The sequence below is a fragment of the Anarrhichthys ocellatus genome, unplaced genomic scaffold (genome assembly GCF_004355925.1).
Source record: "Anarrhichthys ocellatus isolate YVR2014 unplaced genomic scaffold, GSC_Weel_1.0 scaffold27, whole genome shotgun sequence".
In the NCBI taxonomy this organism is placed as follows: Eukaryota; Metazoa; Chordata; class Actinopteri; order Perciformes; family Anarhichadidae; genus Anarrhichthys; species Anarrhichthys ocellatus.
This window is the reverse complement of record NW_022280057.1, coordinates 1,215,817-1,227,419: the sequence shown is the minus strand read 5'-3', so window position 1 is coordinate 1,227,419 and position 11,603 is coordinate 1,215,817. Positions and strand designations below refer to the sequence as shown.

Below are 11,603 nucleotides of genomic sequence, written 5' to 3'. Positions count from 1 at the left end.
GATGTTTGCCGCGGAGTACCAAGGCTGAGGACCGAGCTGTGAGAAATGAAGGAAAATTGTGCACATTTTATAATTGCCCTTGAACACATTTCTCGCACCACGTTAGGTGTTTATTTGTTTCATCAACTCCAAGGCTATCTGTTGCTTATTCAGAAGGTAGCAATTATAAACATACCTCACTATACCTAATAGGCACATTTCCTTTTCCCTCTCCATCGTATTCAGTGGAGTAAAGCGCATCTCATCGCTGCAAACATCAACGATTCAGAGCAGGAGGACTGACGCTGCATTGAAGGCATCTTAAAGACACTGCTCAGAACCATGAGGCAATATACTATTATTAACTCATCAGAAGCAACAGGGATTGACATACGAGAGCTGTTAGAGACAGACGCGTATTGCACTTTACACCCAACAACAACAACAACAACAACAAAAGACATGAAGAGCTACTTGCACAATCAATGGCTGAGATGCCTTTACTCAAAAGGAAAGCATAGTATCGACTCGCCAGAAGAATGGGAACAGACAAGTATACAACTCATCATTCTAACAAAGTAGACACGTAAAATACTGTAATATAGGCTGTTAATCTGCAGCGCACTCTGCTTTCACATCAGTGTTACTGATCTTGATTTCAATGTCCTAGATAGTGTTTGAATAGTGTTGATGCACAATGTGCAATGTGAAGATGAAACGTGTGACACAGAAACTTTGCAGCCTCAGTCGGGAGAAAAGAAACATTAGGGAACCCCGACATCAGCAATGTACAGTCTGGAATGAATGAACAAAAGCGATGATACATTTGAAAAAAGAATCGTCGTCCTCAAAACTCACAGCATGGCTTGAATACAAAAATATATATAAATGTATTAAAAATATGACTGCAAGTGATTCTGATACACACTGGCTACAGTCTGTATACAAACTCCTATAGGAGGGACAGCTAATACACGTTTGTACCAGTTAGGGGGTGACCGTGGCTCACTGGGTTAAGAGGGTTGACTTGACCGCAAGGTTCGATCCTTGACTGGGACGTGTCATGTGTCCCTGAGCAAGACACTGTACCCCTAACTGCTCCCCGGGCGCCTGTCATTGGCAGCCCACTGCTCCCTATATATACAGGGATGGGTCAAATGCAGAGACAAATTTCCCCCTTAACGAGATCAATATAGTGTAATAAACAAATTACCAAATGACAGATAAGATACACATTTAAGATGCTCTTGTTCTGAATGTTTCTAAATTGGGTTGTTGCTCCTTGACATTTCATCAAGGTGCTCCAGAGCTCTGACTAGAAAAAGGTGTGCAGAGCCCTGACAAATGCATATATATCTGATTACAGACTTGACCACACAGACTGTCATTTTTAAACCATTATCTATAGATATTATTATTAGAACGGGGTATTATGTGAAGGAAACCAAAAACAACTGAGCTCCAAACTGTGGAAGGCTAACTTGTAGTAACCTTACAGACTAATATTCGATAGTCAGAGCCATACAAATCAAAATAACATCATTTGTCTTTGTGTAATCAGATGTACAGCATATCCAATATCATGCTCAATGTTGGGGGAGTGGCATCAGAGAGCCCCAAATACCAACCGAGTAACTGAATTAGACATAGTCTAAATAAATCTCTTTGTCTAAATGAATCTCATTACAAAGTCTTCTCATTGGCTGCTTGTAAACTCAGAGAGTTAGTGCACTGCACAGCCTGCGCTGCTACGAAAAGATTTATGGAGGCATGAAAGGTAAAATTCATCTTTATGTTTGCACTCTAAGTGCACTGTTTTCAAGCAGAGCAGAGAAGAGGGGGAAAGAGTAGCAAAGACACACTAAAGCTGCCTTCAGAAGGAAACTGTGAGCTCGTGGTTACGACACGGGAAGTCACGTGCACAATAAGCGTGCCGTTCAAATTCTTAAGTGCTGCTGGGCAACGGCAATATCAACGTTACCGTCAGCATCTAGAAGTCATAGAGGCTAAAAATGTTGCAAGCTGGCAAAGCGGGTAAGGTAATGCAAAGGCATAATGACAGAGGCTGCTGTGAATATCGACATTTTCCACAGACATATTACTAAATTACAAAGTTTTTAAGCACCCTAAAATGTCTTCCATGGCCTCCAAAATCGTTTTTTTTTTTTAGCAAACACGTCACAACTCGTGAACTTTGAGCATTTCACAAAATATCCACTTCCGGGGGGGTCTTGTTACCACAGTACACACGAGCCCATTTGAAGGCAGCATAAGACCTTATTCACATCTGGCATTTCCTATGACATATATCCAAACTATAACTGGCAAGCCTTTATCCATTAAGAATATATATGTACCAATAAAACTGACTTCGGCAGCCAGGTAGAAATGCAAATAGTGTTTTTTTCGCTCACACTATGCAAATGATTCTTCCAGAACGTTAAATGACGGTAAACATCTGTTTCATCTGCGACACAGCCTTGAGTCTCATTTTTATTCCAACTTTGGTAGATGTGCTCATTTCGCCAGCTCTAGGGCCCGTTCCAAGAAAGAGCTTCTCTGAGGTGTCTGAATAACTTTCCAGAGTTAAACATTTTTATGCTTCTGAATTTTACTCGACAAAACTGAGATAATTGAGGAAACCTGCTGCTTGGAACAGGGTTCCGCTCAGTTGACAACACAACAGCAGGCCAGGGATGTACATTGTTAATAAACGATTCAAAACAAAAAAATGTATTATCCCACTGGTTCACATAAAACCTATCCATATAAATGTGTTTCTATGTGCATGGTGGCAACAAAATGATGACACGATGCAATTAATCTTTCCTAAAGCACCAGTAAGGTTATATTGCCACTAATCAGGTATCAGACGTATGAGGGCATATAAAAGTTGAGTTTTTTTTTCAGTAATGTATATTGTGATATGATAAATACCCGAATATTCACCGTCACTGTTTAGGTATATAAATATTTCCTTCGTTGAAATGTGGTAAGTTTATTTTGCTTCATTATCAGACACAGCAACTTGCTGCTCGCACGCAGTGCATGCTGGTACATGTAGGCACAGCCAGCCAACTCCGCAGCAGGACAGATCAGCTTTCTCAGTCAATATAGCACGCACTGGGGATTTTTTTCATTGTTTTGATTGACAACATTTACTGTCGTCACGAATTGGACATCCACATAAACGGTGGAACATTGTCCCTTTAAATTGCCGACATTGCACATCCTGCGATGCGACAATTGCGAATGAACACATCACATAACGTTGACGCTGGAATGATTTATCGCGTGGCCCTCGCCTCCAAATCAGAAATGTTGATGTCAAAACTTCTGATCAAACTGTCATTTTAAAAACAAGGAGTCCCATTTGAGCTGCTTCTACCTGCAATTAAAATGAAGACATCCACATCCAAACTCCTCCGTCTGTGAGTCAGTCACCACACATGGGAGTAAAACAGAGAGGAGTATTGAGTGGATTCAGAGTTCTAAAACAACACACAAGGTACACAGTGGTATAACTGCAGGCAGTGCCACAAGCACACTCATGTGGCACGCTAACACACAGACAACATGGGACACCACCTCTTATCCTGGCACAGTCAAATCTATCAAACACAAACACCGTAATCGCACACTTGTTCTCTCTGGAAACGGGATCAGAGGCAATTTAATCAAGCACAGGACGTCAAGTTGTTCTCAATAAATAAATGAAGTCTTGACAGATTCCGTCTTTACTTTCACTTGTTTATTCCAAAAAAAAGTTCCGAGTACTTTTCAGAACATGTCATTAAATTGAGAAAGGAAAACAATAAAGAATGCACTGGGTTTCTGCGAGCGCTGGAGTGCCTTTAAAAGGGCACGGCTCTGTGGCAGCCTCATTATTTCAGGAGAGTGCTGGTACTGTTTACAGTTTCCTAAAACAGCAACTATTGAAAAGGGGAAGAACACAAAAGCCAGTCGAGCTCGGATTTGAATGGCACCACACTGGACGGCCCGGACCATGTGACTGCACACTAGCACAGCGCTGCCCTCAGGTTATCGCTGAGGGGTTGGCCTGATATGCAGCTATTACAAAAGGTTGAGTTTAGTAAGAAAGGTGGGTAATGTCAGTATATAGAGATATCCTTAAATTGTTTCATGACATCACAGAGAAATGTAATTTATATTTACAGACTGTTGTGCAAGGACTATTACTGCTATTACAGCCAGTTTATGATGTCACGATTACCTATTTTAGCTGCTATTTGAAATGAAGCTATTGTTGTGCATTGTTCACATGAATTCAACCATTCAACTATTGCTTGCATGTGCAAAAACATGTGAACGTATGACCTCTGTAAGCCGTTTTCTGATGATAATTAGAGTGCTTGCTTGCTTGTTTTTGTAAAAACAGTAAAATTCCAGTAATTCCTTTTGTATTCCTCACTGATTATGGCCGTCACATGCCTCTGTGATACTAAATTGTGAGTCTTTTAAGAAAAGATGACTCAAGGCGTCCCAATGTCGAGCCTTTTTTTCATTAGACATGTACAACGCAGTGCATCAAGTCTACTCTGTCAGACAGTTAGTCGTGCTCATGCGCTGACCTCTTTTCACGGTGTCCCACATTACACCAACAGATTTACTCAACAAATACATTTTTTATAATTGAATGATTAAATTCTCCAGTTGAAATACTATGAGTGTGATCTATTCTCTCCATATACTGCTAGGAAGCCTTGCATCTAAGCACATGCTTCTTTGGTCATGTTGTATTGCACTGTATATCACAGCAAATGTCACATTCTGTCTCACATTTGCAACCGTCACTGATTTAAAAAAAAGTGTGAATAGAGCTGTCAACTTACACCGATTGATAGTAAACTAAAGCAGGACAGTGACAGTGACAAATACCTCCTCCCATCAGAGAGGGAAGCGTTGAAATCCTTCAATATCATACAAGTGGAAGAGCTCGGTCATCCCGGCCTACATCAGACTCTGCAGTAGCTCAGACAAAACACAGTCTACCACTCATGAATCATCTAACTACTGGGCGCAACTATGTCCAAACCCAAAGGTAATTAATGTATTGTTACAAAGATAAAACGTGATGCTCAAGTTATGTCTTATGTTGTTTGTTTGTTTTATATATAATAAGTGTCCCATTCTCAAGTCCTGGATCTCATCTCAGAGGGTGACATTAGAGCAGTAAGTCTGTCGGTTTCTTCCACTGTGTGACTAAAGCATTCTTCACCACTTCCTCCCTCCAGCTTCCTGCATGGCAATAAAACGCTCACGTGGTCAGTTTCCTGCCTTTTCTCACACGTCTCCCGAACACAGTGGCGGTTACATTCTATCAATAATACATAAAGTAAAAAATGTAAAAAGAAATTTAAAAAAGCAGCACGTGGAAGAAAAATAATAAGTAAGACTACAGAACAGAAACTTTTTGAGGTTGGCCAAGCAGGAGATAATGTAGAACACCCTCATGTGTCTGACAAGCTGACAACCTGTACTAACCACACGCTAACATGACCTAAAAATGATCCCTGAAGTTTCCCTAAAGCTCATGTATCAAAGCATCAAAGGCTTCAAACGCCACAGCTTCCAACAGCACCTGAAGAGTGAGCCATTTAACATGATTCTCAATGTAATACTGTCAAAATTGTCAAAAACATGAAGGTTAACAACACCGTTGCGTGGCAGAATACTTCATTCTGACACAAAGATATACTACTTTCAAATGTGGGCTCTGGCCTAACATGTAGCAGAGCTGAGTGACGTGTGCAAAAATAAAATTATAAATCCTAGCTTGTTCCTAGTGAATCACAATATATCTTTAGGTGCGGTAAAACACTAATTGTACATCACAACAAAGCAACGTCACTCTGGAGCCGTCATTCAAGCGTTTCATAGAGAGTGAAATTGCCTAATAATGTTATTCAAGGCAACAGAATTGTATATGGGGCTTTAAAATAAATAAAAAACTCATATGATTCAACAATTATAATTAAGTTTAAATTACCCATACACACTTTGAAGCAGCTGCATGTCTATACGATGAAGGAAAAGGAGTGTCTGCCGTTCCACTAAAGCTCTCCCATGTCCAGAGTGTCTCATTACAGACGCCACAGCTGAACTGTCCGTTCATCACTGAAGCCCTAATTACTTTAATCACCAACGAAATGACAAGCATGATTAGAATCATTAAACCCCACTTTAATTAATAAGGGTTCATTAGCAATTACACTCAAAAAAACCTGACGGATAATGATGGACATGTGTCAATGTCGACACTATGCCAGCCTCTCCTTCTGCTTAATACTTAGGCAATTTCTAAAAGGCATTTGTGATATTATTTCAGAAACACTTAATTCCACCAACAACACAAAAGCATGACAAAACATGTGTAATATATATACAGCACCACTTTCTGTGCCTTCGTTGCTGCTGTGCTTCCATGATTTCATATTCAAATTCAGGATTAATATTAGCTTCAGCAGATACAAAGCTGCTCCATAGCCTCACTTTATTTGAAGCCACCAAAATGGCATATGTCTACAAACTACTATTAAACTATTCATTTTAATAATTCATACCATTTTTTTTCTTTTCACATTCCCATTATCTGCAATAAAAACAATGTATATCTATAATAACAAAAAGAAATGGCGGACTTTTCATACTCCCCTAAGGTGTCACTTTCTTTTATAACAAACTAATTATTCAACATTTCTGATCTTATTTTTACGTATCAAGCAATATTCAGTCTCTTGACTGGCTGATTACATTCCGGCATAAAATGAACCAGCAAACACACTGCAGAGGATGAAGATTGGTACTAAACATGTGTTACTTTAAACAGAACATCATTGATTGTTGAATAGCATCACGTCACAATTTTACAAAGTTGCTGACGTGCAGCTAAAGCCATTGGTACATAAAATGTCTGCTTCCGCATGACAATGGCTCACATAACGAACAGATGCAGAAGTTAAACCGAGAAGTCCTCAACATAAGCTGGTACCTACACAGTCTGTGATGTCAAGTCACATGTTTCTATGGATGCACTGGGGATCCTTTTCCCTCTCTCTGTCCAGTGAGGTCATCTTTTACTCTGGAATGCAGAGCGATAATATATTTCCCTTTCTGTCCAACCGGCTCCCCTGGATTCCTTTAAAAAATACCTCATTCCTTCTGCCTGTTTTATTGGATTTCGTGTTTTTACAACATTAAAAAAAAAAAAAAAGGACATTATCACAAAGGACAGCTACAAACAGAAGAAAAGTTTGGAATTGTGTGCATCTCTGAACACAGTGGTGTTCTTCTAATGTCCTTGGCTGTGTTGGGTATCTACATTCTGGGCCTGAAGCCCGAATGGTACTTCTGTGATGTAATCCTGCCCAGTGACTTGTTAAACAAACATTTCAGTGTTTCTCCTCTAAAAACTGATTTGACTTTGCTGAAACCAAGCGGTGCCAGTGTCTACCACTTTGTTTACTAGCCATGCAAATGGTCCTGTAACTTTCAGCAGCTTTCAGAGTGTGGAGAGGCAGTTACAACCTCTACTTTGATCCAGCTCATGACGTATTTCATTCTTGGGTCTGGACCACGTTTACACAAACTACACTGCATGTCAGGAATGTAATCCTATAGCCCCAAATATGGTGAAAACTATAAATAGTTGAGTACAAGTTAATATTAAAGTGTCTTTTGTCAGTGTGAGATGACATAATCATCTACAGAATCTTGAAACACGAATTGCATTTTTTTGTTTCCATTTCTCTTAACAGATGCTGAATTGCTGCTTCACTGATCAAAACTAGCACACACCTTCAAGCGTGTACACTTCAGCTTATGTACATATCTGCAGCAAACTTGGAGCTCACAGTTTACGTAGGGGTAGATAAAAACTTGGAGTAAACAAAAGGGGATCGTGTCTCCACCCGGGGGTGAATGATTACTTCCTCCCCCCTAAACTCTGTGTTGAGATTTGTGCAGCAGAGACAGTTCAGGCTTCCTTTGCCTCCGACCGCTCTGCCTGGAGTATTGAGCAACAGGGAACAGGCCTGAGAACACTTTAGGAACGAAAAGCAATGATCTCACACATACTTTTCACGAGAGACTTTTGCTGAGTGCTTATGTCATCCAACACTCCCTTGCAAGCAATTCACAAACTCGGGAGGCAGGACATTCAAGAGTTGCAGGCTGTTGTTAGGATTTCTCAAGACAACACCCTTTGGTAGCTCTGGGAGTGCATGTCCTCTCAGTCCATTCTGGGGTTTCCTGTCAAAAAGCTAATGTTGTCACACGTTCCCTCACCTTAACTTTGCTGGAACACGACCAGTGATTTTGAGTTTTACCAATCTGAAAGACACGAGTGGGACTGTTTTCCTCATTATGTCAAAGGTTTAGGAAAACTGCACACTAGAGCAACACAACCTACGTCAACAACTGAGGAGTTAATGAAGTAATTAGCGATCAGTCCAACTCGGCTCATTGGTCACTTTCTAGAAAAGTAGAAGCACAACTCAACAGGCCTATAGAGGCCAAATATAAAGCAACACTACTACTACTCAATTATTGTCTGTAGAGGTTCAGCTGTAGTCAAGCTTTCCATGCTGACAGATATGGAAAAGCAGAGACAATGATCAACAGCAACCAAAGTGTTTGGTCCCTGATCACGGAAAATGACTTTCAACCACTGGTTCCTACGGCTGCTGACAGTGTGTAAACAGCGACATGCACTTAACACACTCGGTTGTATAGTTTAGATTTACAGGTTTACTGTGGCACTTAACTGTTTGCCTTTGCAAAGCAGCTGGATTCTTGCAAGGTCACAAGATCACACGAGAACCGCAAGATCCCTTATCACACAAAAGAAGTCCATCACCTCAGACTTTTTATTCAATACAACAATGGCGGCCCCTCAAAGAGGTTAGCATAGATGCTGCAATAGCATCAGTTACATCACAACTGGAGAGTATTTCTTCATTTAAAGAAGAGCGAACAAACGGCAGAGTATGCATTTTTTTTGCTTGATTGGAAAAGATGTTTTTGGCTCTTCACCAGACTAGGAGTTAGATTGGCAGATGGTTCATCCAATCACCTGCCACTTACTTTGTGAAAGTGCCTGTCATTTTCCACACAGTTTCCAATGACTATATGTCAGATGGTTGTTTGTACCAATCAGGTGATTTAATTGCAGAATGCTCTTGGAAGTAAAACACACTGTTGTTTCTGCACAGCAGGAGTTGTCAGTTAGAAGTGATTGATCCAGAAACACCTGCACCACTCCCACCAACAGTCCACCACCCCCCAAGTCTTGATCTCTTTCCGGGCAATGACCAGCATGCAGGAATAGCTCAATGACGCCACAGCTCCAGTGATGCAGGCCCGGGGTTGCCCACTTTCTAATTAAGCACATAAGCCCACTCTACATTAAACTTGCAAAGCCAATAGAGAGGCTATGAATGAAATGAATGTTGACACAGTTGCTATCTAATAGACAATGTTCTCCTGTGACTGTCATTTATTGTGCTGATAATACTGCTAAGGCTGACCAAGCATAAGTTTTATCAATCACACACACACTCACACAGTTCATAAAACCACCACGAGCCGCACAGCTATCATGCTCTGCGATGAGTCACCCTGTAAGTGAACTTTGTGCATCAACAAATGTATTGAAGTTTAACTGTCACAACAAGAACGCTCTCCAACAAACTTTCAGGAGCTGTATCGGAGGAGGATAATCACAAGATGCACTGAGTGCTTTGAAAAGTAAAGCACTCAGCGTAACACTATCTTTTACTCAGCTGTAACAGCTATCAGCTCCTCTGTATTGGGCAACATTAAATAGTAATAATAACACATCGATAAGTAGCCTCATCCTGCACTAAAGCAGAGCTGTGCCGTTTACTAACTGTACAGGAGTTATGTATCAACTTGGTTTTGATTTTGACTTCATTACACTGACTGACTAAAAACTGTGAAACTACCAGAAAGGCAAATCTTTCAGTGCAATGTGCCCAATAAAGACATTTTTTCCAGGGGGGGAAAAAAAAAGCACAGTGGTTACATTTTCGGCAACTATGCAACTTTTCTCAGTTGAGAGTGAAATTAACCCTTGCTTGTGAGAATACAGGATGTGAAAGTTGGCAATTAGTCCGTCTGAATACTCACCAGCTTCTTGTTTTTACCCTCGTCCTCGCTGGACTTCTTTTTAGAGGGTTTATTCGGGTCATCCCCGCCGCTCGCTTGATCCATTTCGACTTTTAAGTCACTTTCTCTCCAGAAAGACCGAATGCGGACCTCCTCAAAAAGTTGGCAAACTCCAGCAGCAAAAAAATATTGACAAGTACAGCAAAACCATTCAGCTTAGGTCCGTTTAAAAGGTAATGAATATAAATTCAAGTTGACCGCCTCCAAATAGTTCCCGAATAGTATCCAAAAAGTGGAGGGGGCTGCTCGTAGAAGAGGAGGTGTGGTAGGATATGGTATCCGTCCTGGTGTCTCCTCAGCTAGGCAGCAAGTCGCTTCACACAGCGGGTAAAGGCTTCCTGAAATTACCAGAATAATATGCAAACAATAAATAACTAGATGGAGACAATTACTTGGGCGTTCAGTTGCACGAATGTTTGCTTTAACACGTGTTTCCCCGTGCAGCCTTGTTAGTATGATGCATCCAGTGAATACTGTGAGCGGTAAAACATATGTAAACAAACATGTAAGAAGAATAGACAGCTCGGTAAAACAAAAAAATGCAATGTGTTTTTTACGTTTACATACAGATCCCTGTGTTTGGACTGGGCTACATCTTTGGAGGAAGCAAACTTACAACCGTGTAACTTAACAATAACATTGTAGCCACCGAGAAAAGGAGGTTTCATGTCCGCCAGGATGCTCTGACAGACTTCAACGTGCCCTGACGAGGCTGTTATTCAGCGGACAAAACGGCCATTCATCTGAATTAATGAACAATTGTTCTAATAGTGAGAATCACCGTTGTTCTCTTTGCTTGGTATACTTTGCAGTGCTGTACACTTAGCCGTGCTAGCATAAAATCACGACCGTAAACAACCGAACAGTATTTATTTTGACAGCCACCGTAAAACGCGAACACATACAACACTACGCTATAAAATACAGAATGAACCGTTAATAAAATGTCAAAGAAAACTCACAAAATCCCATCCAAAGCTGACATTAGCAACCAAGCGTGATAGCCAGGCCCACGGTGATTCCCGCCCTCCTGGATTCTGATTGGCCTGTGAGATACGGAAGGAGTGGGGACTCCACAGCTGATTGGTCAGCTGCGTAGACCGTCATAAGGTCGGCGTGGCGTCGGGGGGGAGGAGACTGTTGTGACGGAGAGGTCAGTCTGATCTCGCAGCAGACGGATGGGACTCATTCATTTGTAGGAATAGATCTTATGAAAGAGCGGATAGGAAGCAAGGCGGGAACACACCCCGAGTGTGTGTTTGAGTGTGCGGTATGGTCACACAAACACACCCCAGATGTGTCTATGTGTGAGATAATAACAGCTGGTGTTATTTAGTTATCCAGTTACATAATAGAGTACCATCATATGGGCCTACTGTGTCTGTGTGACAAAAGTATATATTTTTTCTGCATAT

General features: G+C 41.0%; 1 protein-coding gene across 1 annotated transcript in view; it reads right to left on the bottom strand.

Annotated features, from left to right (window-relative positions):
- Window positions 1-11,249, bottom strand: part of diaph2 (diaphanous-related formin 2) — a 375,865-nt gene extending 364,616 nt beyond the window's left edge. The window contains exons 1-2 of the mRNA XM_031862465.1: window positions 11,151-11,249; window positions 10,150-10,526 (exon numbers count right to left, since the gene is read on the bottom strand). Of these exons, the coding sequence (XP_031718325.1) occupies window positions 10,150-10,233 (84 nt within the window). The 5' untranslated portion in view covers window positions 10,234-10,526; window positions 11,151-11,249. The remainder of the gene's footprint in view (window positions 1-10,149; window positions 10,527-11,150) is intronic.
- Between the last annotated feature and the right edge of the window lie 354 nt (window positions 11,250-11,603).